The 26,265-nt window shown below is 55.0% G+C and overlaps 2 protein-coding genes across 2 annotated transcripts; one reads left to right on the forward strand and one right to left on the reverse strand.

The window, feature by feature from the left end:
- The first annotated feature begins 2,193 nt into the window (after positions 1–2,193).
- Positions 2,194–11,334, forward strand: PTRH1 (peptidyl-tRNA hydrolase 1 homolog). Its single transcript, XM_077835956.1, has 5 exons — positions 2,194–2,352; positions 7,274–7,493; positions 8,472–8,571; positions 9,873–9,918; positions 10,598–11,334. The coding sequence occupies exons 1-5, from the start codon at positions 2,257–2,259 to the stop codon at positions 10,808–10,810; spliced, it is 675 nt and encodes a 224-aa protein (XP_077692082.1). The 5' UTR covers positions 2,194–2,256; the 3' UTR covers positions 10,811–11,334.
- Positions 11,335–11,569: 235 nt separating this feature from the next.
- Positions 11,570–25,160, reverse strand: CFAP157 (cilia and flagella associated protein 157). The gene is made up of 9 exons (XM_077835553.1): positions 25,015–25,160; positions 19,239–19,510; positions 18,031–18,184; positions 17,482–17,749; positions 17,025–17,155; positions 14,910–15,060; positions 12,846–13,033; positions 11,978–12,143; positions 11,570–11,677 (listed from the first exon to the last, which is right to left on the reverse strand). Exons 1-9 carry the CDS (start codon positions 25,158–25,160, stop codon positions 11,570–11,572), a joined length of 1,584 nt encoding a protein of 527 aa, XP_077691679.1.
- Positions 25,161–26,265: the final 1,105 nt, after the last annotated feature.

Below are 26,265 nucleotides of genomic sequence, written 5' to 3' on the forward strand. Positions count from 1 at the left end.
GCGTGTGGGCAGGGCACTGGTTTTCCACCAGAGCTGCTCCACTGGTGTCTGGAGCAGGCCAGACTTTTGCAGTCACCCATGTTCTCTACCCTAGGGTGACCAGTCATCCCATTATTAGGGGCTTTGTCTTAGATATGGAATTGTAAACATCCCCACCCCCCCAGAAAAAAGTGTCCTGATTTTTCACACCTACTGTCTGGTCACCCTACTCTACCCCGTGGGATTCTGAGCCGGACTAGAGGACATGGTGTTAAACATACTGATCGCCGTCAGGAGTCTGGTTCCATTGCCAATGCAAACATTGAAAAATCACAAGACAGGCCCCAAATTATGAAACTGGTTTAAAAATTAGGAGATTTTAACACTAATATATTTGGGATTCTTTGCACTTGCCTTCTGGTTTGGGGACATTTAGAGGTCGAGTTTTCAAGCTTTTCTCCCCAACCCTGAGGGCTATAAAGTTACTCCTTTTTCAATGAAATTCTCAAGTAATAACAGGTTTCAGAGTAACAGCCGTGTTAGTCTGTATTCGCAAAAAGAAAAGGAGTACTTGTGGCACCTTAGAGACTAACCAATTTATTTGAGCATAAGCTTTCGTGAGCTACAGCTCACTTCATCGGATGCAACCGGATGTAGCTCACGAAAGCTTATGCTCAAATAAATTGGTTAGTCTCTAAGGTGCCACAAGTACTCCTTTTCTTTTTTCAGGTAATAACCTGAGTCTGGCACTTGGGGCTTTAAGATAAACACCACAAATCATAGCACAATAAAATCACAAGAGTTGCCAACTCTGAATCTTGTCTACACTAATGCTTCCACCAACTGTGGAACTATTGTAATGGTGGCTGTATAAGTACCTTAGATAAATAGATGGCAGCTGATGGGCCATTTAGACTAGTTCTATGTCTACAGAAACCTGTTATCACTATCATTTTCCTCCATTGCTATCACCAGAGCAGCTGTTACCAGTGGTAATAGTACATAGCAATAAGGGATTTCCAGGGTAGCTTTGTTAGTAACATACTGATCAGAGTTCAAGGATTTTTATCCTCTAATAATACTTTGTGTTTCTCTAGCACCTTCCATCCAAGGATCTCAAAATGGGTTGCAGATGTGGTTATGGCATACAACTGAGATTCCTAGGTTCTAGTCCTGGTTTTGCTACAGACTTTTGGTGTGACCTTGGACAAGTCATTTAATCTCTCTGTGCCTCATTTTACCAGCTGAAGCAGGAGAATAATTTCCTACAACAGTAGGTTTGGGAGTTAATTTCTTAAATGTATGTGGAGTATTTTGAGATGCTTGGTTGAAAAGAAGGGAGGTTCAATTAAAAAAAAATAGTAATGGGAATTAAGCCTCATTTTACTCCTTTACATCTGGATTAACCCCATGTTACAGAAACCAAAACACAAAGGAATGTTACCAAAACAATAGAACCCAGCAGTCCTGACGCCTAGATTCCAGCTCCATACTACCTCTGTATGTTCAACAGCTGTGTGGACCTGGGTTTAAAGCTGCCATTTACATCTATGATCCAAATGGGTAAAATAATTTGAGACGGGGAATCCCATCCTGTGGATCATTACAACGTGATGTTCATCCCATAGTAGTGATGGAACTTTTTTTCTTGCCCAAATGTCAACTGAGGGAGACTTTTCTGAAGCATCCTTGTCCAGTACTAGTGCCATGCAGAGTGATTGATATTATGATACAGGGCCTTCATCCGCTATAAATGTATTAAAGCTGATTACATCATGTGACAGACAGGTCGAGGAGGGTTGGTCTGACCTGCCAGCTTTGATGCAGCCTGCAGGCATGAATCCTGTGCCTGGTAGCTCTGCCAACAAGCAAGCAGTTGAAGACCCTTGTTGCGTTACATAAGTCACCAGCTCTTCCACTCGGATAAAGGGACCAACAAAGATTAAACGAAAGGGTCCCTCATAAAGGAAACCAAGGGCAGCCGGCTTACAGTGGCTGAACACTTCCGCCCACAAGAAAGATGGCCACGTCTGCAGACCACGTGGCCTATGCCCTTCCTGCACCATAATCAAAATGGTCTCACCCACCAAACCACGTGGTGTGAATCCCTTCTGCCCGCAAACAAGATGGCACTGCCACGTGGTAGGGTGCGGCCTTTGTGATTGGTCGCCGTGGGCGTGACGCTTAAGAAGCAGAGCGGCTGCTCCTCAGGGGTTCTTGTGCCCTGAGGTCTCGGCGGCGCCGAGGCGGCGGCCGCTCAGCTGGGGAAAGAGGGGGATGCTGCGGCCGTCACCCAAGCGCCTCGGGAGGTTACTGAGCCGCACCATGAGCCACTGCGAGGCCGATCCGCGCGCCGTCGGGAAGCGGGTCCTGGTAGAGAGTGGGCGGAGGGAACACTTCCGGGGCACAGGGGGAGAGACGGCGCGGGAGGAGGGAATCACTTCCCGGTCACGGGGCGATGGGGTCGAGAGAAGGCGGCAGGGCCAGTGGGGGAGCTGGGGGCGCCAGGGCGACGAGACGTAGGCCCCCTGGGAGCTGAGCCCTTGGGTACCACCCTGCCTGGGCTCAGCGCTGTCCTGGCTCTGCTGGAGCCGGGGTCCGCAGCCGCCTTCTTTCTGAGACCCCCGCTATAAACACGCCACAGCCCACCCGTGCCAGGACGATTGCTTTTCTCCATGTAAAATCTATGCCTGGCATTAAGGGGTAGGAAGCAGGGCAGTTGCCCGGGGGCCCACGCCACAAAGGGCACCGTGAAATGAAGTTGTCAGGCCTCAGGCTGCAGTTCTGCATGGTGGGGATTCAGCTTTCTGCCCTGTGCCCTAGCGAGTCTAATGCCAGCCATGCTCGGCGGACCCCCTGAAACCAGCTCGCAGCCCCCCAAGGGGCCCCAGATCCCTGCTTGGGAGCTACTGTGTGGAGGATGTCAGCACGACCCATGGATCAGACCAGCCCCTTAAGTTCCCCAACCTGCAGGAGCAATAGCTCTGGGCATCACTAGCCCATGGGCATGCTGGCTGCTTGCTGGAAGGCTGGTTTTCTGTTCCACATACTGTTCCGTGTTGAAATGGAGAAAGTACACTCAGATCTGAAGTGTCGCAAAGCACCCAGTAGGGTCTGTGCTTGGGGGGAGGAAGAGGGGAAAAGCGTCAGTTCACAGGTCCCAAGATTGTACCGATTTGCAGACAGCAGTTTCACATGCATGCTAGATGTGTGACCCCATGTGCCAACTCACTGCATCTGTTTGCATATAGACACACACCTTTAATTTTAAAACCATGATTCAGAACTGTATTTGAGTGGAACAAAATAGAAGTTAACAAATAGCATAATCCAGTCATAAGTTCTCCAGCCTCTTTGTGACTTTGTAGACCAGGGGTCAGCAACCTTTCAGAAGTGGTGTGCCAAGTCTTCATTCATTCACTCTAATTTAAGGTTCCGCGGGCCAGTAATACATTTTAACGTTTTTAGAAGGTCTCTTTCTATAAGTCTATAATATATAACTAAACTATTGTTGTATGTAAAGTAATTAAGGTTTTTAAAATGTTTAAGAAGCTTCATTTAAAATTAAATTAAAATACAGAGTCCCCCGGACCAGTGGTCACGACCCGGACAGTGTGAGTGCCACTGAAAATCAGCTCGCGTGCTGCCTTTGGCACATGTGCCATAGGTTGCCTACCCCTGCTGTAGACTACATGCTTCATAGGAGCAATCCCATCTCTTGAACCTTCCTCCCTTTGACGCTTACGTGGCTAATGAGAACATTCACAGTGACAGTGGATAAGATAAAATATGCAAGGGGAGTGACAATTCAAGGCCAAAGCCAATGTTTGACAGGTTAAGAAGAGATTTCCCCCATGATGGGGTTATTTTCTAGTTGCTCACTATTACAAAGACCTTGATGTCGTATTATGAAGTATGGGGTATGAGCCGTATAAGCAGCACTATACTGATCAAGAGGGACCACAGGTCTGATCTGCTTTGTCAATTTTTATGTTCCCTCCCAGCTATCCCACAACACACACGCTACTTGGTTCCCAAAATAATTCATTTTGCTGCCCACCACAAAGCGTTCCATGGATGATAGATTCACAACCAGTGTTCTAATAAACTAATAATGAACAGAAAACAAACAAGACTCAGGCCTGCTACCCCACACTTCCATCTATATCTCCTGGTAATCTTTATACCTCTCCCTTTCACAACTGCATTAACCTTTGCAAATGTTTCATAGTCAAATGTGATAGTGTCACTATCCAATGTCATATTGTATGGAAGTGCACCATACTTGTTCCTCCAACTACCACCCCTTCTTTCATCTCTCAGCGCATTGAATGTGCTGTTTACAATCACTGTCTGGAGTTCCTCCCATCCCAGACCCTCTCCGATCCAGCTTCTGTACCTTGCACTCCACTGCAACTACTCTCACCAAAGTCTTTAATCATAGAATCATAGAATATCAGGGTTAGAAGGGACCTCAGGAGGTCATCTAGTCCAACCCCCTCCTCAAAGCAGGACCAATACCCGACTAAATCATCCCAACCAGGGCTTTGTCAAGCCTGACCTTAAAAACTTCTAAGGAAGGAGATTCCACCACCTCCCTAGGTAACACATTCCAGTGTTTCACCACCCTCCTAGTGAAAAAGTTTTTCCTAATATCCAACCTAGACCTCCCCCACTGCAATTGAGACCATTACTCCTTGTTCTGTCATCTGGTACCGCTGAGAACAGTCTAGGTCCATCCTCTTTGGAACCCCCTTTCAGGTAGTTGAAAGCAGCTATCAAATCCCCCTTCATTCTTCTCTTCCGCAGACTAAACAATCCCAGTTCCCTCAGCCTCTCCTCATAAGTCATGTGTTCCAGTCCCCTAATAATTTTTGTTGCCCTCCACTGGACGTTTTCCAATTTTTCACATCCTTTTTGTAGTGTGGGGCCCAAAACTGGACACAGTACTCCAGATGAGGCCTCACCAATGTCGAATAGAGGGGAACGATCACGTCCCTCGATCTGCTGGCAATGCCCCTACTTATATAGCCCAAAATGCCATTGGTCTTCTTGGCAGCAACAGCACACTGTTGACTCATATCCACCTTCTCGTCCACTGTAACGTCTAGGTCCTTTTCTGCAGAACTGCTGCCGAGCCATTCGGTCCCTAGTCTGTAGCGGTGCATGGGATTCTTCCGTCCTAAGTGCAGGACTCCGCACTTGTCCTTGTTGAACCTCATCAGATTTCTTTTGGCCCAATCCTCTAATTTGTCTAGGTCCCTCTGTATCCTATCCCTACCCTCCAGCGTATCTACCTCTCCTCCCAGTTTAGTGTCATCTGCAAACTTGCTGAGGGTGCAATCCATACCATCCTCCAGATCATTTACGAAGATATTGAACAAAACCAGCCCCAGGACTGACCCTTGGGGCACTCCACTTGATACCGGCAGCCAACTAGACATGGAGCCATTGATCACTACCCATTGAGCCCGACAATCTAGCTAACTTTCTATCCACCTTATAGTCCATTCATCCAGCCCATACTTCTTTAACTTGCTGGCAAGAATACTGTGGGAGACCGTGTCAAAAGCCAAAGCTCAGAACCAGTACTACAACCTCATTGACCTGTCATCTGCCTGTCAGCCAGGATGTTGGAATCTTCTCCTCCCTTGGCTTGTCTGACTCCATCCTCTCCTGGTTCTCCTCTAGATCTATAATTACTCCTTCAGCATGTCCTTTGGAGGATCTTCCTCAACGATCACTCTTTCTGTGGGTGTCCTTGGTCCGCTTCTCATCTCTGCGTAATCTCATCTGTGAACACAAATTCAGCTACATCTCTATGCTGAGGACTCCCATATCTACTTTTCTACTCCAGACCCGTCTTCTTCTGTCCAAACTAAAATCTCAGCCTGACCCTGACATCTGGTGGATATCTAGCTCAAGCTCAACACGGCTAAACAGAGTTCTGAATCTTTCCCCACAAGCCCTCCCCGCTACCTCCTTTCTTGATCACTGTGGACACCACCACCATCCTGACCGTCACTTAGGTCCATAACTCTGGTGCCATCTTTGACTCTGACCTCTCAGTCCTCACATCCAGGCTGTCTAAGTCTTGCCAATTCTTTCTGCATAACATCTCTCAGGCATAGCCTTTCCTATCCATCCACACACATAAAACTGTTGTCCAGGCTTTCATCATTGCATTTCAATTACTGCAATATCCTTCTGTCTGGCTTTGACAAATGCAGTCTTGCCCCACTCATAACTGTTCAGAATGCTGCTGCAAAGATCATTTTCTTAGTCTGTCACTTTGACTACATCACCTCTTTCTTTGAAACTTCCCGTTCTCTCTCTCTCTTCAAACATAAGCTGCTTCTCTTCACTTTCAAGGCCCTTCATGGCCTATCCCCACCCTACCTACCCTCTCTCTTTCACTGTGGAGACATTGACTCCCACCTCTGATCAGCCCCTGGTGCCAGCCTATTTCCCGCTTTCTCCTGTGCTGTGCCACATGTTTAGGAGACACTCCCCATAAACATCCACAAAGCTACCTCATTATCCACATTCAAATCCATCCTTAAATCTTTCCTTTTCCTTGATGCCTAAAAAATACTTGATATCATCTCATTGTTTTCTTGTATTCGACCCTCATCTGTTTGTTTTATACTTAGATTGTGAACTCTTTGGGATAGGGACTTTTTGTTTTATGTTTGCACAGCACCTAGCACAATGGGATCTTGGTCCTTCCCTAGGGCCCCTAGGCACTAGAGTCATACAATAAATGTTCCCATTTCTCCTTGTAAATGACCTTATGATGCCATGTCAGTGTACTGTGATTTCACAGATGGAACTCACCGTCTTTGGATTATGCTCTTTGCTCACGTAGGGATAAGAAATCGCAGGACAGATACGGCTCTTAGTCACCCTATGGCTTCTCATTCCTGGAGATGGGAGGTACAGCTGGAATGAGTGGGGGGACAGGGATCACCTAGGTTGCTAAGCTCATTTGAGCATCTTACTCAATCTCAGCCCATCTCAATTCTGTTTAACAAGAGAGGGACAGGCCCTTGTAGCTACAGAGTCTGGCCCTACAGTAATCAACAATGGACATGGTGATTGTCTTGCTGCTTCTGAAGGGAAGCAGCTGGTTTTGCTGGGTGAATTTCTTGCCGGGGTGGTGAAAGGAGCCCGGCTGCAGGGAGGGAAAATTTGATCCTCACTACACCACAAGGGCTGACTCTAGTGACTCCGTTTGGTTGGATGCTGATATAGAGAGTGTCCTGGTAACACCTGTTGCTGGTCCTCTTTGCAGGTGGCAGGGCTAGGGAATTATGGGCTGCGAGGAACCCGTCATAACGTGGGCATGGCGGTGCTCAATCAGCTGGCCCAGAAGTTGAACATCGCTGACCAGTGGAAAGCAGACAGACGCTGCTGCGCAGATGTGACCATCACCAATGTGGAGGAAGCAGAGCTGGTGCTGATGAAACCTCGGCGGCTCATGAACATCAATGGACTCAGTGTAGCAAGCGCTGGTGAGTGACTCCGAACACCTCCAATAGCCAGCTGAGGAATGCACACAACTATAGCCTTCCAGGGACCCTTGTGCTTCACCTTTCATCTTCTTAGCCAGAGGGGACCACTCAGGGCTGTAAGCAACAAGTCTGAAATACCTGCCCTGGAACTACAGGGCCCACTCCTGCCAGGGTCAGTCTCCTTTTTCTTTTCTATGGAGCCAACGATGTAACAACTCTTAGGACTTCCTGGTTGTTCCATGGCCATTCAGGCAGAAAGACAGTAAAAGTAGACCAAGCTCAAGAACCTATCACTTGAGCTAAAGGAGAATATCCATTTCCAGTATAGGGCTTATGACACACAGTTAACCATAGCCAGTTCTGTCCAGTAGAGGGCGGTGCACACACACACACAATCTCCTAAACCCATTACTAATTTTTCACACCACCCTTGGGAGATGGAGAAGATTAACTGAGTTCCATGCAGTTTGCCATTTTGGCATCTCTAGGAAAAAACAGATGGCAAGGTTCGGAACCAAGGTCCTGAGGGCTCTGCACAGACATCAGAAATCCCAGGGCAGTTTTCAGAACAGTCAGGCTTTTCCCTGGCATGCTGGGCTATGAGTTCCGCTCCTCACACTGTTGCATAGCCTGCAGCAAGCTAGTTGGCTACGACCGTCCAGCCCGCTGTGTTTCAGGGGTGTGGACTGTAAAGTACTTTTGGCCAAAAGACAGTAGCGGTGCAGAGCAGTATCACGTGGTGCAGACATCAGGCAGCTCCAGTGACAGCGTGTGCAGCTAGTTTGCCAGCATGGCTGATAGTGCATTCCTGAGGTTAGAAGTTCTCTTCGCCCTGCTATGCACTTCCTGCCCTCCACGTCCCCTGTCATTTTTTATCACTGTTGCCTGCAGTGTCCTTCTTTAAGTCCCCGAGGCTGTGGGATGGTGAGAGATGGATTTAATTTTTCCTCACTTCTTGTGCGTTGTTTCTTTCTCAAGCTGAAACTTACAACCTCGGGGTAGAAGACATTTACCTCGTTCACGACGACCTGGAGAAGCCGCTGGGGAAGATGGCGATAAAGTTGGGAGGCAGCGCAAGGTACGAAGGGAAAGCCCCTGTGGAAAATGACCTTGAAAGATTTGCTTGAGCTGCATCTTACTGTGTGCTTTTTAAAATGGGCCTTTGGGGCTGTGACTTTCCCATCTCCCCCACCCCCAGGACTGCAGAGATGGCAGCAGATTGGTGGCAGAATCTTTCTGCAGCGCTTTACAAGCTTTACCTGACAGTGGTTTACTCTGCTGTCTGCCCAACCTCCTGCAGGTTCCAGTTCAAAGCACCAGCTAAACCAGAGATATTTCAATAAATTGGGATGGCCTCAAATAATGGGCTCTGGCACTAGGTGTGCAGGAAACAACTGGTGCCAAGGCTGCTGCAATAAAATACAGCAGTGACTGCCCAGAGCCCTGTTAGGCAACCTCCCCGAATCACACGTATCCTAGCTTGATCGACACTTGAGACCGAACAGAACCTAGACCTGTGCTTGTGGTGACAGTGACGTTTGACTGAAGAGTGACCTTTCTGAATCAGTTACATTAGCCACACACTGTTCCCTGGGGTCTCTCCTCTTATTACCACATGGTCCATACCTGGCTGTGTTCAGGCCTGCCCAATGCAGGCAGCGTGTGCAGTGTGTACTCCCTTCTCCAGCAGTTGAAAGCACTGGGTGCCAGAGCTCCGGCTGGGGAGTTCAGTGCAGGGCACGGGACATTCTGGATCTGCACAGCCATATCCCTAGCCAAGTACCCTCTTTGGCAATACCCCGTGGCAGTGGGTCACCCAGGGGGTTTAGCCCAGCTCAGAGGCTGCTGCATGTAAGTGAGACCTGCTCTGAGTATAGAACTGGGAATCATGAGCTCCTCTCTGACGCGGATTGCCCCTCGGGCCATGGGCGTGCCACTTAGGGTCTGATTTTTCAGAAGCGCTGAGCACCCAGAACTCCAGGTGCAGTCTGCAAGACAAGGCAAGCCTGCCTGGGGCTTCCTCTGCACAACTTTGCATCAGTTTCCCAGTGTGGATACTCAGATGTTGCTTTGAGTGACTTGTGCTTTAGTCTAAGCCTGAATAAGCTTAACCGTCCTAGGCTGCTCTTACACTGAAATCCAAGTGTCCGCATGGACTTTGCGCCAGCTTAACTAAATTGGGGTAATGTCACACCTCTCGTTAAATCAGTAGAACTCTCTGTGTAAACAAGCCCAGTGCCTCGGTCTTCTGTAAAGGGGGATAACGGGGCCTGTTTGTACAGAGCAAAGAGGAGGGAAGAGTTTAGTGTGAATCCCATGGATGATCCCTCTGAGGTTCTCATCTACTCTCTGACAGCTGGTTTCTCTTGCTTTCTTTAGGGGGCATAACGGGGTCCGTTCCTGTATCAGCTCCCTGCACTCAGATGTAAGTCGGCCTTGCAGGGTAAAGAGCTCTATCCTGCACACATCTTAGCAGTGCATATGTAAAGCACCATCTCTCCCCAGCCCCAGAGCCCCCTATGAGCCACCCCCAAGGCCTTAGCCTCCCCTTGTGTTTGTGTTAGCAGACTTGGACCTTCATCCCCTGCTCCCAGCCCAGCCCTTCTCACACGTGAGTTGTTTCTGACTCGTCCATGAGCCAGGATGTGGAAGCAATTAGCTAAAGTGGAACCACATGGCCTGGCTGGGAGCTCAGCCCACCAACTTAACTGCGTTGGTTGGACGAAACTCTTTCCAAGCTCATGTTTGCTGGAGCCCAGCCCGAACCCAGCTACAGCAGAGGGAGACAAAGGAACAGAGCAGGACACAAGCTCAGCTTGCCGTGTGGGGCTCAAGTGAGGCACTTAGGATTCCCTTTCACTCCACAGGCTCCCCCTTTGACTGGTCCCTGGCTAACCAGGGTCTCAAGGCTCCCCTGCCCTCCAGCTCCACCTCAGAGCCCCCAGTATCTGCTTTGGCTCCAGGCCGTGCCAAGCATGTTTAGCACTTTGTAGCAACTGCCATGTTGTACCGAGATCCCAGCTCGGGTGAATGCAGGCCCCAGGAACAGGTGGCGATGGGAAGAGGACACACAGCACATGCTGCATCCCCTTTTCTCCCTGCAGTGCATGGTGCGGCTCAGGGTTGGCATCGGCCGGCCAGTGGGGGAAGCCATGGTGGATCACTACGTGCTGGGCCGGTTCACCAGCGCTGAGCACGAGGTCCTGCAGCGCGTCCTGGAGCAGGCGGCCGACCTGCTGCTGGAACACATCCTGCAGAGGAGCAGTGGCAAGGACCGCACGCCCTCTGGCAACAAGGGGGACAGGACCCCTCATTAACCCTTTGAGCTGGGGGAGTTTTTATGAATATGGTGCCGACGGAAAGCAGTGGTCCTGGACTCCTTCATGGTCCTCTGGGCACAGCTGCCAGGGTGGGCTGGGGGAGCTAAGCAAAGAGCACTGACCCCACAAGTTGTGCTGTGTGGGGGTAGGTGCCAAGGGAAGCTCCTGGCAATGAAACTGGTAGGGGAGGTGGCGGACTGCCAGGCAGGTGCTATTCCTGCACCCCCCATGTCAGGTGACAGGCTTCTCCTCCCAACCCCATTAGCGCTGGCAAAGGCAGCCCGGTAGATGGCCTGGCTCCGCATGGCCAAGTGCCCGTGCCTGGCACTTCAGCACCCTGCAATGTGGAGAGTAAGGAGGACCCCGAGAGAGACTCCAAGCCCCAGCCAGGCTCCACCCTAGACCCCATCTAGGCTTGTCATGTTCAGGGGCTCCTGCCTCCTTGCCCAGCGTGGGACCACTCAGTCCCAGCAGCACCTTGTCCCTGCCCCTGCAGAACAGGTCTGGGACTTGGTGGTTGTGCCCAGTCTCAGCTTTGCCTTGTTTGTCCTTGGTTCCCAGCCAGACATCTCAGTAACTCCAGACGTTTTATAGGGCAGTTCTGCATAGACTGTACAATACACCCAGACACCCAGTCTGCACACACTTTGCCATCTATGTTCAGTCCCTCTCCTTTGTGCAGGTGTCCTGGTGGCAGGGGAGGGAGCAATCGGCTGGCAGAAAGGGGTGCTCACTCACTCCCCCCCCACCATTTCCCTATTTGGTCAGCAGGCCCTGCAAGGAGCGTCTGGCCGCTATCTCTGGCAGGGGCAGAATCGGCTGCTGCTTCACCGGTTTCTCCTCCGACCAGGAAGTCATCCGTGGCTGTTGGGAAATTGGCAGTGATTCAAACACTGCCACACCGGTCACTACATCCCTCTATGGGGGCGGGGCAGGGCAGGCCAATGCCAATGGCGCTTGGTTAAGCTTTCCTGACCCTGTGGGTCCGTGGAGGGAACCATTAGGAGCAGGGACAAGGGGCTGGGAGTCAGTCTTGGTGCTCACCTCAATCCTCAGCCTCTCTGCTGAGCCTGCCCAGCCCTCCCTGTGTGACTCCCTTTTTAACCTCCCAGGATACCCCTGCCCTGCAGCCATCTATGCCCAGTTGGCCCAAGCCCCCCTCACCTCTGTGGCACTGGTGTAGGTGCGGACGGTCCCGATGCGGGTGGTCTTGGACAGCAGACCCATCTTGCTCATGCTGTGGAAGAGCGGCACCCCCTGCCCCTGGTGAGCCAGCAAGTGGTGCGAGATGATGGGAGAGATCTTGAGGCACGGGGCTGGGTGCAGCTGGCTGGAGCAGAGGAGAAAGGAGATGGGTTAGACCACGTGACATGGGAGAGGCAGGGGTCACTGAAGGAAGAGACTAGAATGGCATTGGCAGGAAGATACTGCAGGCTCTTCAAGGTGGGAAGTACAGTAAGGGTAGGGTGCCTCTTAGGGTGAGCCTCCCCAGCTCAGGCTTAGCCAGGACAGGCTCTGGAGGCAACTGTGAACAGCAGTCACTGGAGAGGATCAGCCAGCTTTGGAGGTGCAGGGGAGCAAGCAGACAATCAGAGACCAGAGTGGAGAACTGCACGCTCAAGGGATCAGCGAGGGGAGCAAGATGGAGCCAGTGCAGGTCGGTGTGGGTGGGAGGTCGCTGCCATCAGCTTGCTGGTGGGAGGCCTGTGGGGAATGAGCTAAAGGTGACCTATGAAGGTCTCATCTGCCGTGCTTCCCCTGGAGGGCTCTAGGAGAAGTTGGGGGAGATGGGAGTTGTGACATCACAGGAGCAGGGAGGCAGGGTTTTATGACAGCACAGAGTTGGAAGGCAGAAACGCAACCACATGTCACACAGGGCTATAGAGATAATAGGTACAACCCCATTTCTCTCCCCTTTGCCCCTGGGTGTCTGGCCTGGCCTCCAACTGGGACCTGCCTCTCTTGGGTGCAAAGAGATGCTGGGGCAGGGGCTGTATGGGGAGTGGGGCTATTCCCTGCATTTCCTACTCACCTCTCTGCTGTGGACTCCAGTCCATGTTCCCTTTTGGCCATTTTCTGGGGCCCAAAGACCTGCTCCTGAGGCGCGGGCCCAGCCGTGCTCGCCCGCCTCAGCAGCCCCAGCAGGCTCCGCAGCATCTCCTGGTGACGCAGCTGGAACATTATGTCGAAGTCGCCATCCTCCTCATCAGACGGCCTGTCCTGCAGGGCGATGAGGCGGGGGAGGTGAACCGAGGGGAGAGGAGCCGGCACTGCAGCTCCTGCTCTCCCCCCTCCCCCCATGACTTCAAAGCACAGGGGTTGGACCCCCACTGTAGGCAGAGGAAGCCCCACAGCTCAGTCTCCACTACCATCGCCCTGGCTCCTGCATTCTGAGGGCACCCAGAACCCGGCAGCTCCCGTAGGCGAGGGAGGTGCCTATCTAACAAAGGCTCAGGCCCCATGGCCGTTCAGAACTCTGCTGGGACAGCCAGTCGGGAGCTGGAGCTGCTGGGGGTTGGGCTGCTTGTAGTTCGAAGCCAGACTTTAGTGGGGTTCCCTGGAACAGCACCCCAGCATCTCTTGGCTCTTCCCCACCGACTCCACCTCCCCACAGCTGGAGGCTTCCCGTCCCCAGCACAGGACATGTCGTCGGATCCTCACTCAGATGCAGCCAGGGGTTCAGTAAGAGACTCCGCACTTGGCGTGATGGGAGGATTTCTAGTACCACATGCAATAAACACCATGTATGTGCTGGATTAGGGCGTCTGCCCCAGCAGCCTGCAGCATGGACCCAACCTCCCCCATGACTACCCTCCAACAACTGGACTCTACCGTCTAGCACCCCCTATAGGAGACAAGGGAAATTACAGCGAGTCAAGCCAATGTAGCCCTGACACATTCTGGTTTGGTGCAAAATAAAGAGCCGGAAACAGCTGCCACAGAAGATATAGTGCCAAGGTCCAAGGTGGGTGTTTGTACAGAGCAAGATGCTGGTGGCTCTGATCTGAAAGAGTCCAGGGCTCTGGGTGAGGCCAGGGCAGACCCCTTACAAGGCACGGCACATGTGCCAGGACATCTCAGCACAATGTTTGCTTGGAGGTACACCACCAACATGAGGCCATTGTGCCCTCCCAAACTATCACAGCATCCACCTTAAGTGACACAGCATCCCCGGGATTGGATGCAAAATCCATTCCTATTAATTTCAAATCTTCTCTAATTGACACAACATCCTCATTGCCTGATGCAAAATCAGTTCCAGGTAAGTCAACACAGCACTATGATGTGAAACCCCAGATAGTGCAGGACTCTGGCATTGTCCCAGGAGCCAGCCTCTTAAGATAGGGACAGAGCCAAGGACAAGGGCAGTAGATGGTCCAGTGGTTAGGGGGCCAGCCTAGGTCTCCAGAGGCCTGGGTTCAATTCCCAGCTCCACTGTGTTGTGAGGGGATACTACCCAGATCCTACTAATGGGGGCCATACATAAGTACTCAAGATAAATGGATACAGCTCAAGAGCTCTCAGTCAGGGACCTCTAACTCTTAGCAGGATTTTGGGCAACCTCTTTTATGTTACAAGAGCTCATGAGTTTCCCAACAGTTTGCTGCCCCACAGCCTGCACCTGTGTTACCCTGTTCTTAATGGAACCGCTTTGCTCTCCACAGCCTCTCCTTGGAAAGAGCTCAGAGATCCTCTACACACTAACAGACCAAGCCTCACAGCTGCCCATGGGGTAGGTCAGTATAATCATCTCCATTTCACACATGGGGAAACTGAGGCAGGGTGCAGCGATGTGCCTTGCACAGTGTCCCACAGCAACATTGTGGTAGAGGTGGGAATAGAATCCAGGAGTTTTGGTTCCCAGGCTCCTGCAGACAATATTGCTCCCTTTCTAGTTCTCAAGTCTTTCCTAACCTTTGACCTCTGTGATCCTGGTGGTGGCTTATGTCCACTGATGCGTCTGTTCTGTTCTAGCTTTTGGGAGCAAACCAAGGAAATGTCGCCATCTCAGAAACATGCTGGGCTCTGGCCTGTTTAATGCCAAGCAGCCACCAGAACACGTCCACCCCAATCCCCGAAATTGTGTGAGTCTCACCTGCAGCAGGTCCTTAAGGGCTTGGACAGCCTGGTTCAGGATCCTCTCTGCATTCCTCCTGAGCTTCTGCTCTTCCTTTAGGAGCTTGGCCTGACTCTGCCCTTCATCCATCTTCCTCCTCACCTCCTCCTTCAGCTCCTTCAGCTCTTGTCTGCAGGGAGGGAGCCAGACAAGAACAGCCAGGGGTGAGGTAGCAAACAGCCACTTCACCTCAGGGTGCTTGGAGTGCAGGGAAGCGTGCATCACCTCCAGCAGGCCCCAGACAACTGGGTGTGTGTTCGCATGCACTTGTCTAAATCAGGTTCCCCAGGGAGGTCTGTCTGTCTGTTCATCCAAGTCAGGTCCCCAGGCATATATGTGTCGTTTGTCTGTCTGTCCAAGTCAGGTCCACAGGGAGATGTGTGCATGTGTCTGTCTATTCATCCAAGCCAAGATCCCAGGGAGAAGTATGTATATGTCTCTGTCCGCCTGCCTGCCTGTCTAAGTCAGCCGACCAGGGAGATATGTGAGCACAGGAGGTGGGTCTAAATCTGGTCTCCATGGAGTTGTGTGTCTAAGTCAGGTCCGCAGGGGGGCTGAGGTGGGCTAAGCCCCCTCTGCACATCTGTGGAAGTGAGGTCTCCTAGAGAGTTTACTTTCCAAGAGTTACACCCACAGAAGGTGCCTGGGAACACCAGCCTCCCCTTCCCCATGGTAACTCCCACCCCATGTGGGGTTCCTGAATGTCCTGGACAAGCACCAGGCAGCAGCTGGCTGAGCAGAGTGGCCCTTGTTGGGCAGGATGCGCTCAGAGACCAGGCACTGACAGAGCATCAGTCAACATGGCTCCGGGTCAGGCCTTTGGGGAACCGGTATGTAGCACCAGGCGCAGCAGCTCTCGTGGGGGGCCGTGACAGAGCCTTGCTGAGTCTGTCAGAGGGTTGAGCAGGTTGAGGTGACACAGACACAGTCAGGGGACGCATAATCCAATAATACTCGGTCCTTTCCTAGTCCCTCCCACCCAAAGAGCTCCAAGTGCTGTTAGACACTGCTTAGTGAAATGTCACAAGGGCCCTGTGAAGCCAGTGAATGGCTACACAGGGACCACTTCCCTCAGCTCTTAAATGCAGCCACCTCTAGGGTGGAAAGTGGCAATTATTTAAAAACACAGCACAACACTGCATGGCAGTTTAAGTCAAGAAGTGAAGACTCCCAGGTCAAATTGCAATCGCAGAGGGCATTGAGTCAGGACACCTGGGTTAACACCGCAACTCTTCCAAGTTCCCACTCTGTGGGGTTAATGGGCACAAGGGGTCAGGACTAGACCTGGTCAAAACATTTCCCACAGCACAATTCTCCATGGAAAAAAGCACTTTCGTCAAAATCAAAATGTGTCGATTTCAACATTTTCAATGGGAAAAAGTCCAGATGAATCCCATTGACTTTCCTATTTCATTTTGAAAAAGCAAAACGTTTCCTTTTGGCTTCCTCATTTTGATTCATTTCATTTAGACATACTAAAATGTTAACTATCTACTCAATTCTATACTGTGTTAAATGCCTAATACTAAACACTAATATTTTAACATAATATTAAAGTTTAAATTCAGTGAATCAAAATGAGAAAGTCAAAACTGAAATGTTTGACCTTATTGAAGCAAAATGATTCAACATTATCAGAATGAAATATGTTCACAGCGCCAAGTAGACACCGATTGGAATTTTTGCTTTGTTACAAATTTCAAATTTTTTTTTCAGAACAAAAAGGGGTTTTGAAATGTTGGATTTTCCGGTGGAACTGAACTTCCAGCCCCCGCCCGCTGGAGTCAGGCTCTGCATTGTGCGTCTCATGGAAGAGTTAGCAGTACAGCACCACACTGAGCTTGCCGTTCCAGAGGCAGTGCGCCATTTTCTGAACCACTGACCCCAGTTCCTGTAATACCTGGGTTTTCCTTGAAGGTCTCCCATTCAACCTGGCCTGGCCACACTTAGCCTGGGAAATGTGATGGGATCACAGCACAAGGACTCTCCTTTGCCTCTACATGGCCTTGCAACAAGACCCGGCTGCAGCACGGGAATGAGATCTGCCGCTGGGACCGTGACGGCTTGCTGTCGCCTCCACTCTGCTCTACGTACCTTAGTGCCTGGTTCTCCTTCTGCAGCATCTCATGGGCTGCCTTCAGCTGCTGCATGGCCTCCTTCTGCTGCCTGTACTCATCCACCAGCACCTGCTGCTCTTTGCATTTATTTGTGAGCATCCAAATCATCTGAAATGAGCAGCAGGGACACAGCTTCGGGATCAGGAGACAAGAGGGATGTCTCAGGCACCAGCCTCAGCCCAGGCTCCCTATCCCCCTCACTGCCACCCACACTCAGGCTGCAAGTTGCTCACGCCCACTGCCAAGATGATGAGCCACATGCACTTACATGGGGTCTGAGCAAACTCTAGGGCAATAGTGCTGTCAGGGAATGGGGAGACCAGGCCCCTGAAAGCCACCACATGGTCCCTAGGGGCAGACAAGCTGGAGCAGTAACAGGACCAGAGCCTGGCTTCAGCACCCCGCATCCCTCTGTGCATTGGTTGAGCTCTGACCTTCTGGTTGCTGAGGCTTTTCTTGGTCATCTGCTTCTCATTGTGCTCCAGCATCCCCAGCTGCTTCTGCATCTCAGCCTGGGCCTCCTTCAGCATGTCATTCTCCTGGATGAGGTCATAGCTGCGATCAGACATCTTGGCCAGCTGGACGTTGATGGCGACATTCTCGCGGATGGTGCGCTTGGTGGTCTCGGCCATCTGGCTGTTGGAGACCTTGCGGAACTCGGCTGCCACCACATTAACACGCTGCATCATCTCCTTCTTCAGCCTGCAGGAGTTGGGCGTGTGCGTACGCACACAGGACACACAGAGAAGGTCATCACTCCTGGGGCAGGGCCCACTGCAGCTGCAAACGCCTTAGCCCCGGCAAATCGGACCCCAGTCCAAAGGATTAGCTCCTGTCCAAGGTCCCACAGCAAGTCAGTGGCAAAGCCAGGAAGTGAAACCAAGGCTTCCAAGTCCCACACTTGGCACTAACCATGAGACCACACTCCCACCTTCAGACTCCAGTGGGGAATGACACACAGTCAGTCTCTGTCTGGCACTGACCTGTCTTTGTCCAGCACAGCTTTCCTCTCCAGGTTATAGATATACTCCTTGTGATTTTCCTCTTGTTTCTTCAGCTGCTCCTCTAGGGCTGCAAACTTGCCCATGAGATCCTCCTTCTGGATCCTGAACTCCTCCAGCGCAGCCAGCTTCCCACCTGCCAAAACAGATCACTTAGGACCCCAGAAGGACCATTGGGGGCTTCCATGCTTAGCCATGGGGGGTCGGGAGGAGGGCAAAGTGCTTCGACAAGCTGGCAAACCCCACTGTGAGATTCTCCCCAACTGCTCTTCACACCACACACCTGTTCTGCATCTTCTTAACCACCCTGATCACAAACTCTATGCGGCCAAGACTGTTTCTTTAGTACATTTGTACAGCACCTAGCACAATGGTGCTGCTGTAATATCAATAATACAGGGCCAGCATATGGGGAAAGCTTGCCCTGAGGCTGCCCAGGCTGTACCTGCTATGGGGACCAGCAATAGACAGCAGCCTCCAGCACTAGAAAGGAGCCTTCCACAACCCACATTGTGGTGGAAAGAGAGGGAGGCTCAAATGTGTACACATAGTTACCAGATAGCAACTGTGAAAAAACGGGATGGGGGTGGGGGGTAATAGGTGCCTATATAAGAAAAAGTCCCAAAAACCAGGACTGTCCCTTTAAAAACGGGACATCTGGTCACCCTATGTATATACCACCTCTGTCTCCACACCCCCATGTGTCCTCCCCCACACGCAGCTGGAATTAGGGCTGGTCAGAAATTTTCTACTGAAACTCTTCTGCGGAAAATCAGGTATTTGACTAAATGAAAATTTAAGATTTTTCATCAGAAAACTCAAAAACCTTCTGCCAAAGGCCCAACACTGTTTTGGTTTTCAGCAGCTTTGGGCCAAAAAACCATTTTGCAAACCCTTTTTATTATTACTAGAAGTGTAATAATAGAGTGTTCTGTTGAAAACAAAAAAAACTTTTCATCAAAAAAAATGTCTGGGGGTGGAGGTACAAATTCCCACCCACTCCAGCCAGAATATTTCCACTGACCGTTCTCCCACCAGCCCGTGGCCACAGCCCCAGGCAGGAACTGTTCAACCCTCAGAATTCCAGGCTCTGTCCCTGCATGGCGGCACCAGCAGCCCCCTGCCCCAGGAAAAGGGACCATGGGGCAAGGGGGAAAAGGAAGGGTCCAGTCTGAGCCAGGGCACATTACTTAGCAGCATGTTCTCCGAAGTGAGCTGGTCCTTGGTCTCCTGAAACTCGTGTCGAACCTGGGCCAGCTGGGCCTCGAAGGCGTCCTTCTCGGATTCTTTGGCCTGCTGCAGGCTGAGCAGCTGGTCATTGACTTCAGCGATCTCATCAACCCGCTGGTTCAGGGTCTTCTTGAGAAAGGCCACGATCTCTTTGTTGTCATTGGCCATCTGATCGTACTCCACCCTGAAGAGGGTCTCGTTCACCTGCAGCTCGTCCCATTTCCGCTGGTACCTGCCAGGGGGAAGCAGCGCCGAACAGACAGTCAGACAGCAGTCTCCAGGATGGGCTGATTCCCTGCCCCTCACCTATTTATAAGTTGGTCCAGTCTCTCCCATTGCCTGGGCACAGGCCCAGGGCATGCACGGGAGCACAGCTCACAGCTGATTGCAGTGAGACTGGAGAGGGGGACTATTCATGGCTATGGCCCTACCAAATTCACGGTCCATTTTGGTCACTTTCATGGTCACAGGATTTTAAAAATCAGAAATTTCATGTTTTCAGGTATTTAAATCTGAAATTTCACGGTGTTGTAATTGTAGGGGCCCTGACCGAAAAGGAGTTGTGGGGAGGGGTCACAAAGTGATTGTAGGGGGGGTTGCGGTACTGCTACCCTTACTTCTGCGCTGCTCCTGGCGGCGGCCCTGCCTTCAGAGCTGGGCAGCTGGAGAGCGGTGGCTGCTGGCTGGGAGCCCAGCTGTGAACGCAGAGCAGCCGCCAGCAGCAGCGCAGATGTAAGCGTGGCCTGGTCTGGTGTTGCCACCCTTCCTTCTGTGCTGCTGCCTGCAGAGCTGGGCCCTCAGTCAGCAGCCGCCGCTCTCCAGCTGCCCAGCTCCGAAGGCAGCAGCGCAGAAGGAAGGGTGGTCTGGTCTCGTATCGCCACCCTTCCTTCTATGCTGCTGCTGGCAGGGCACTGCCTTCAGCGCTGGGTGGCTGGCCAACAGTCACCGCTATCCAGCCACCCAGATCTGAAGGCAGTGCAGACGTAAGGGTAGCAATACTGTGACCCCCCCGCAAAATAACCTTGTGACCACCCTGCAATTCCCTTTTGGATCAGGACCCCCAATTTGAGAAACGCTGGTCTCCCCTGTGAAATCTGTATAGTATAGGGTAAAAGCACACAAAAGACCAGATTTCATGCGGGAGAGACCATATTCCACGGTCCGAGATGCATTTTTCATGGTCATGAATTTGGTAGGGCCCTACTCATGGTCCATTCCCCTGCACTCCCATCCAGCAGCTGGGGACCCCCCAGCCCTGTCCCAGGATGGGAAGGAGATGAGAGGTGGACACCAGAATGGAAGTGGACAGATCTCTCTGCCCAGCCCTGCCATTCTAATTCCAACACAGGTGGCCAAAGTGAGTCCTGCTGCAACCAGGTAAGGTGCCTTGATTTCTGTGGGAGCTGCACCTGCTTACACAAGGACTGAATTTGGCCCATGGGCTCAATCCAAAGTGTCTGGGAGCAGAAGAAAGAGAAGCTGCACCTTTGACCCAGGGCTTCACCTCACCCTCACTATAACTGGCTTCTGCAGCATCTGTGGTAAAGAGCTATCATGAACCTCGATAGCAATCATCGTAAAACCTACACTCCTGAAACACCTGGCCCCAGAGCATGTTGCAAGCCGTATTTACAAGAATCGTTTCACCCCGCATGGAAACGCGGCCATCTCCAGGGAGGGGCACGGGCAGCTCCGTATACAGGCACCCTTCACCCCGCACTGAAACGCGGCCGTCTCCGGGGAGGGACAGGGGCAGCTCCGTATACAGGCACCCTTCACCCCGCACTGAAACGCGGCCGTCTCCGGGGAGGGACAGGGGCAGCTCCGTATATGGGCACCCTTCACCCCGCACGGAAACGCGGCCGTCTCCGGGGAGGGACAGGGGCAGCTCCGTATATGGGCACCCTTCACCCCGCACGGAAACGCGGCCGTCTCCGGGGAGGGACAGGGGCAGCTCCCTATACGGGCACCCTTCACCCCACACGGAAACGCGGCCGTCTCCGGGGAGGGACACGGGCAGCTCCGTATACGGGCACCCTTCACCCCGCATGGAAACGCGGCCGTCTCCGGGGAGGGACAGGGGCAGCTCCGTATACGGGCACCCTTCACCCCACACGGAAACGCGGCCGTCTCCGGGGAGGGACACGGGCAGCTCCGTATACGGGCACCCTTCACCCCACACGGAAACGCGGCCGTCTCCGGGGAGGGAGAGGGGCAGCTCCGTATACGGGCACCCTCCACCCCGCACGGAAACGCGGCCGTCTCCAGGGAGGGAGAGGGGCAGCTCCGTGTACGGGCACCCTTCACCCCGCACGGAAACGCGGCCGTCTCCGGGGAGGGACAGGGGCAGCTCCGTATACGGGCACCCTCCACCCCGCACGGAAACGCGGCCGTCTCCGGGGAGGGACAGGGGCAGCTCCGTCTACGGGCACCCTTCACCCCGCACGGAAACGCGGCCGTCTCCGGGGAGGGGCACGGGCAGCTCCGTATACGGGCACCCTTCACCCCACATGGAAACGCGGCCGTCTCTGGGGAGGGACACGGGCAGCTCCGTATACGGGCACCCTTCACCCCACACGGAAACGCGGCCGTCTCTGGGGAGGGGCACGGGCAGCTCCGTATACGGGCACCCTCCACCCCGCACGGAAACGCGGCCGTCTCTGGGGAGGGAGAGGGGCAGCTCCCTATACGGGCACCCTTCACCCCGCACGGAAACACGGCCGTCTCCGGGGAGGGACAGGGGCAGCTCCCTATATGGGCACCCTTCACCCCACACGGAAACGCGGCCGTCTCCGGGGAGGGACAGGGGCAGCTCCGTATACGGGCACCCTTCACCCCACACGGAAACACGGCCGTCTCCGGGGAGGGACAGGGGCAGCTCCCTATACGGGCACCCTTCACCCCACACGGAAACGCGGCCGTCTCCGGGGAGGGACACGGGCAGCTCCGTATACGGGCATCCTTCACCCCGCACGGAAACGCGGCCGTCTCCGGGGAGGGACACGGGCAGCTCCGTATACGGGCACCCTTCACCCCGCATGGAAACGCGTCCGTCTCCGGGGAGGGACAGGGGCAGCTCCGTATACGGGCACCCTCCACCCCGCACGGAAACGCGGCCGTCTCCGGGGAGGGACACGGGCAGCTCCGTATACGGGCACCCTTCACCCCGCATGGAAACGCGTCCGTCTCCGGGGAGGGACAGGGGCAGCTCCGTATACGGGCACCCTCCACCCCGCACGGAAACGCGGCCGTCTCCGGGGAGGGACACGGGCAGCTCCGTATACGGGCACCCTCCACCCCGCACGGAAACGCGGCCGTCTCCGGGGAGGGACAGGGGCAGCTCCGTATACGGGCACCCTTCACCCCACACGGAAACGCGGCCGTCTCCGGGGAGGGACACGGGCAGCTCCGTATACGGGCACCCTTCACCCCACACGGAAACGCGGCCGTCTCCGGGGAGGGACACGGGCAGCTCCGTATACGGGCACCCTTCACCCCACACGGAAACGCGGCCGTCTCCGGGGAGGGAGAGGGGCAGCTCCGTATATGGGCACCCTTCACCCCGCACGGAAACGCGGCCGTCTCCGGGGAGGGACAGGGGCAGCTCCGTGTACGGGCACCCTTCACCCCACACGGAAACGCGGCCGTCTCTGGGGAGGGACAGGGGCAGCTCCCTATACGGGCACCCTTCACCCCGCACGGAAACGCGGCCGTCTCCGGGGAGGGACAGGGGCAGCTCCGTATACGGGCACCCTCCACCCCGCACGGAAACGCGGCCGTCTCCGGGGAGGGACAGGGGCAGCTCCGTATATGGGCACCCTTCACCCCGCACGGAAACGCGGCCGTCTCTGGGGAGGGACAGGGGCAGCTCCGTATATGGGCACCCTTCACCCCGCACGGAAACGCGGCCGTCTCCGGGGAGGGAGAGGGGCAGCTCCGTATACGGGCACCCTCCACCCCGCACGGAAACGCGGCCGTCTCTGGGGAGGGACAGGGGCAGCTCCCTATACGGGCACCCTTCACCCCGCACAGAAACGCGGCCGTCTCCGGGGAGGGAGAGGGGCAGCTCCGTATACGGGCACCCTTCACCCCGCACTGAAACGCGGCCGTCTCTGGGGAGGGAGAGGGGCAGCTCCGTATACGGGCACCCTCCACCCCGCACGGAAACGCGGCCGTCTCCGGGGAGGGACAGGGGCAGCTCCGTATACGGGCACCCTTCACCCCGCACGGAAACGCGGCCGTCTCTGGGGAGGGACAGGGGCAGCTCCGTATACGGGCACCCTTCACCCCGCACGGAAACGCGGCCGTCTCCGGGGAGGGACAGGGGCAGCTCCGTATATGGGCACCCTCCACCCCGCACGGAAACGCGGCCGTCTCCGGGGAGGGACACGGGCAGCTCCGTATACGGGCACCCTTCACCCCGCACTGAAACGCGGCCGTCTCTGGGGAGGGAGAGGGGCAGCTCCGTATACGGGCACCCTCCACCCCGCACGGAAACGCGGCCGTCTCCGGGGAGGGACAGGGGCAGCTCCGTATACGGGCACCCTTCACCCCGCACGGAAACGCGGCCGTCTCTGGGGAGGGACAGGGGCAGCTCCGTATACGGGCACCCTTCACCCCGCACGGAAACGCGGCCGTCTCCGGGGAGGGACAGGGGCAGCTCCGTATATGGGCACCCTCCACCCCGCACGGAAACGCGGCCGTCTCCGGGGAGGGACACGGGCAGCTCCGTATACGGGCACCCTTCACCCCGCACGGAAACGCGGCCGTCTCCGGGGAGGGACAGGGGCAGCTCCGTATATGGGCACCCTTCACCCCGCACGGAAACGCGGCCGTCTCCGGGGAGGGACAGGGGCAGCTCCGTATACGGGCACCCTTCACCCCACACGGAAACGTGGCCGTCTCCGGGGAGGGACACGGGCAGCTCCGTATACGGGCACCCTTCACCCCGCACGGAAACGCGGCCGTCTCCGGGGAGGGACATGGGCAGCTCCGTATACAGGCACCCTTCACCCCGCACGGAAACGCGGCCGTCTCCGGGGAGGGACAGGGGCAGCTCCGTATATGGGCACCCTCCACCCCGCACGGAAACGCGGCCGTCTCCGGGGAGGGACGGGGCAGCTCCGTATACGGGCACCCTTCACCCCGCACGGAAACGCGGCCGTCTCTGGGGAGGGACAGGGGCAGCTCCCTATACGGGCACCCTCCACCCCGCACGGAAACGCGGCCGTCTCCGGGGAGGGACAGGGGCAGCTCCGTATACGGGCACCCTTCACCCCGCACGGAAACGCGGCCGTCTCTGGGGAGGGACAGGGGCAGCTCCCTATACGGGCACCCTCCACCCCGCACGGAAACGCGGCCGTCTCCGGGGAGGGACAGGGGCAGCTCTGTATACGGGCACCCTCCACCCCGCACGGAAACGCGGCCGTCTCCGGGGAGGGCCACGGGCAGCTGTTCAACCGGAACAGAGCTGGGCTTTGCTGGGGCTGCCGACCGGGTCCCCCCCGGGGTATGCGGCGAGGAACAGGGGCCCCGCCCTGAAAGGGCACCGACGATCACTTGAGGAGGCTGCGAGGAGGGGCTGCCGGCCGGGGGGCCGCCCCGCGGGCAGCGGCATTTGGCCCCGCCGGTGGGCGCAGACCCCGGGGCGGGGACCCCGCAGCTCGCCCGGGCCCGGCTGCCCACGTGAGCCCCTCTGGAGCCCAGCCCAGCCCCCCGCGGGAGGGGACCCCGCACCGGGCCAGGCGCTCCTCCAGGTCCCGGATCTGGAGCAGGTAGAACTCCCGGCTGTGCTCGGCCAGGGGCTGCTCCGCCTTCCCCTCCGGCCTCGGCTCCTTGCCCGCGTCTTCCTTCTTGCCGCCGCCCTTCTTCTTGGGGGCCATGGCCGCGGCGGGCAGCGGGGGGAGCCCGGCGGCCGCTGGAAGAGCCTCGCGGGACCCCGCGTCGCCGGGGCAACGCGCTGTACATAGCAACGGGGGCGCGGGGCTTAAAGGGCCAGGCGCCCGCGAGGGAGGGGGGGGACAGCCTCTAGCCCCCCCCCCCCCCGCGGGACCCCGCAGGGCCGCCCGCCTGGGGATCCCTGGGCTGTGCCCTTCGCCCGGCGGGGTCCCCTGGGCTGGGGCACCCCCAAACTGGGGATTCCTGGCCTGGGCCCTCCATCCAGCGGAGTCCCCTGAGCTGGGCCACCCCCAAACTGGGGACCCCTGGCCTGGGCCCTCCATCCAGCGGGGTCCCCTGGCCTGGGCCACCCCCAAACTGGGGATTCCTGGGCTGGGCCCCCCCCCAAACTGGGGACCCCTGGTCTGCGCTCCCAGACTTTGCTGCCCTCCATTCCCCCCGCAAGGGCGTTCCCTGTACTGTGCACCCTCTGACCCTCCTTAAAAATCAAAGAGCTCTTAAAGTGCCCCCTGTGGGTTGCTCCCTGGATCCCCCAGTCTCTGACATTCCCCCCTCCAACATCTTCCCCCCTGGTGAAACCCCTTTAACATGGGAATGAGCATGCAAAAGCCCCCCACCCCCATCATGAATGTTACCCTTTGCGCTAGATTAGAATAGTGCGGAGCTGCAGTGAAGACACCGTCCCCTGCTCAGCTTGGTTTAAAGCAGCAGCTGGGACTTTGGTTATACACGCCAAGGGAAATACCACTGCTATGGATGTAAAAAGGTGGGACAGAGGAAGGCTGGTGCAGTGGTTAAGGCTCCAGTCAAAGTCTTAGATGATGTGGGTTTAAATCCCTGCTCTGCCACACGTTCCCCATGTGACCATGGGCAAGGCACTTAGTGTCTCTTGGCCTCAGTTCCCTCCCTGCAATTGAGGGATAATAGCCCTGCCCTACTTCACAGGGGGCACATGAAGATAAATACATTAAAAGGACTAGGAGGTGCTCAGATGTTCCAGCTTCATATAAATAGCTAAGATAGACAGGGGCTGCTTAGAGAAGTCACACAGGCATGGATGCCTTGGGATATAGCCAAGGATTTGTTCCC

Source organism: Eretmochelys imbricata, chromosome 16 (genome assembly GCF_965152235.1).
Source record: "Eretmochelys imbricata isolate rEreImb1 chromosome 16, rEreImb1.hap1, whole genome shotgun sequence".
NCBI classification, from domain to species: Eukaryota; Metazoa; Chordata; order Testudines; family Cheloniidae; genus Eretmochelys; species Eretmochelys imbricata.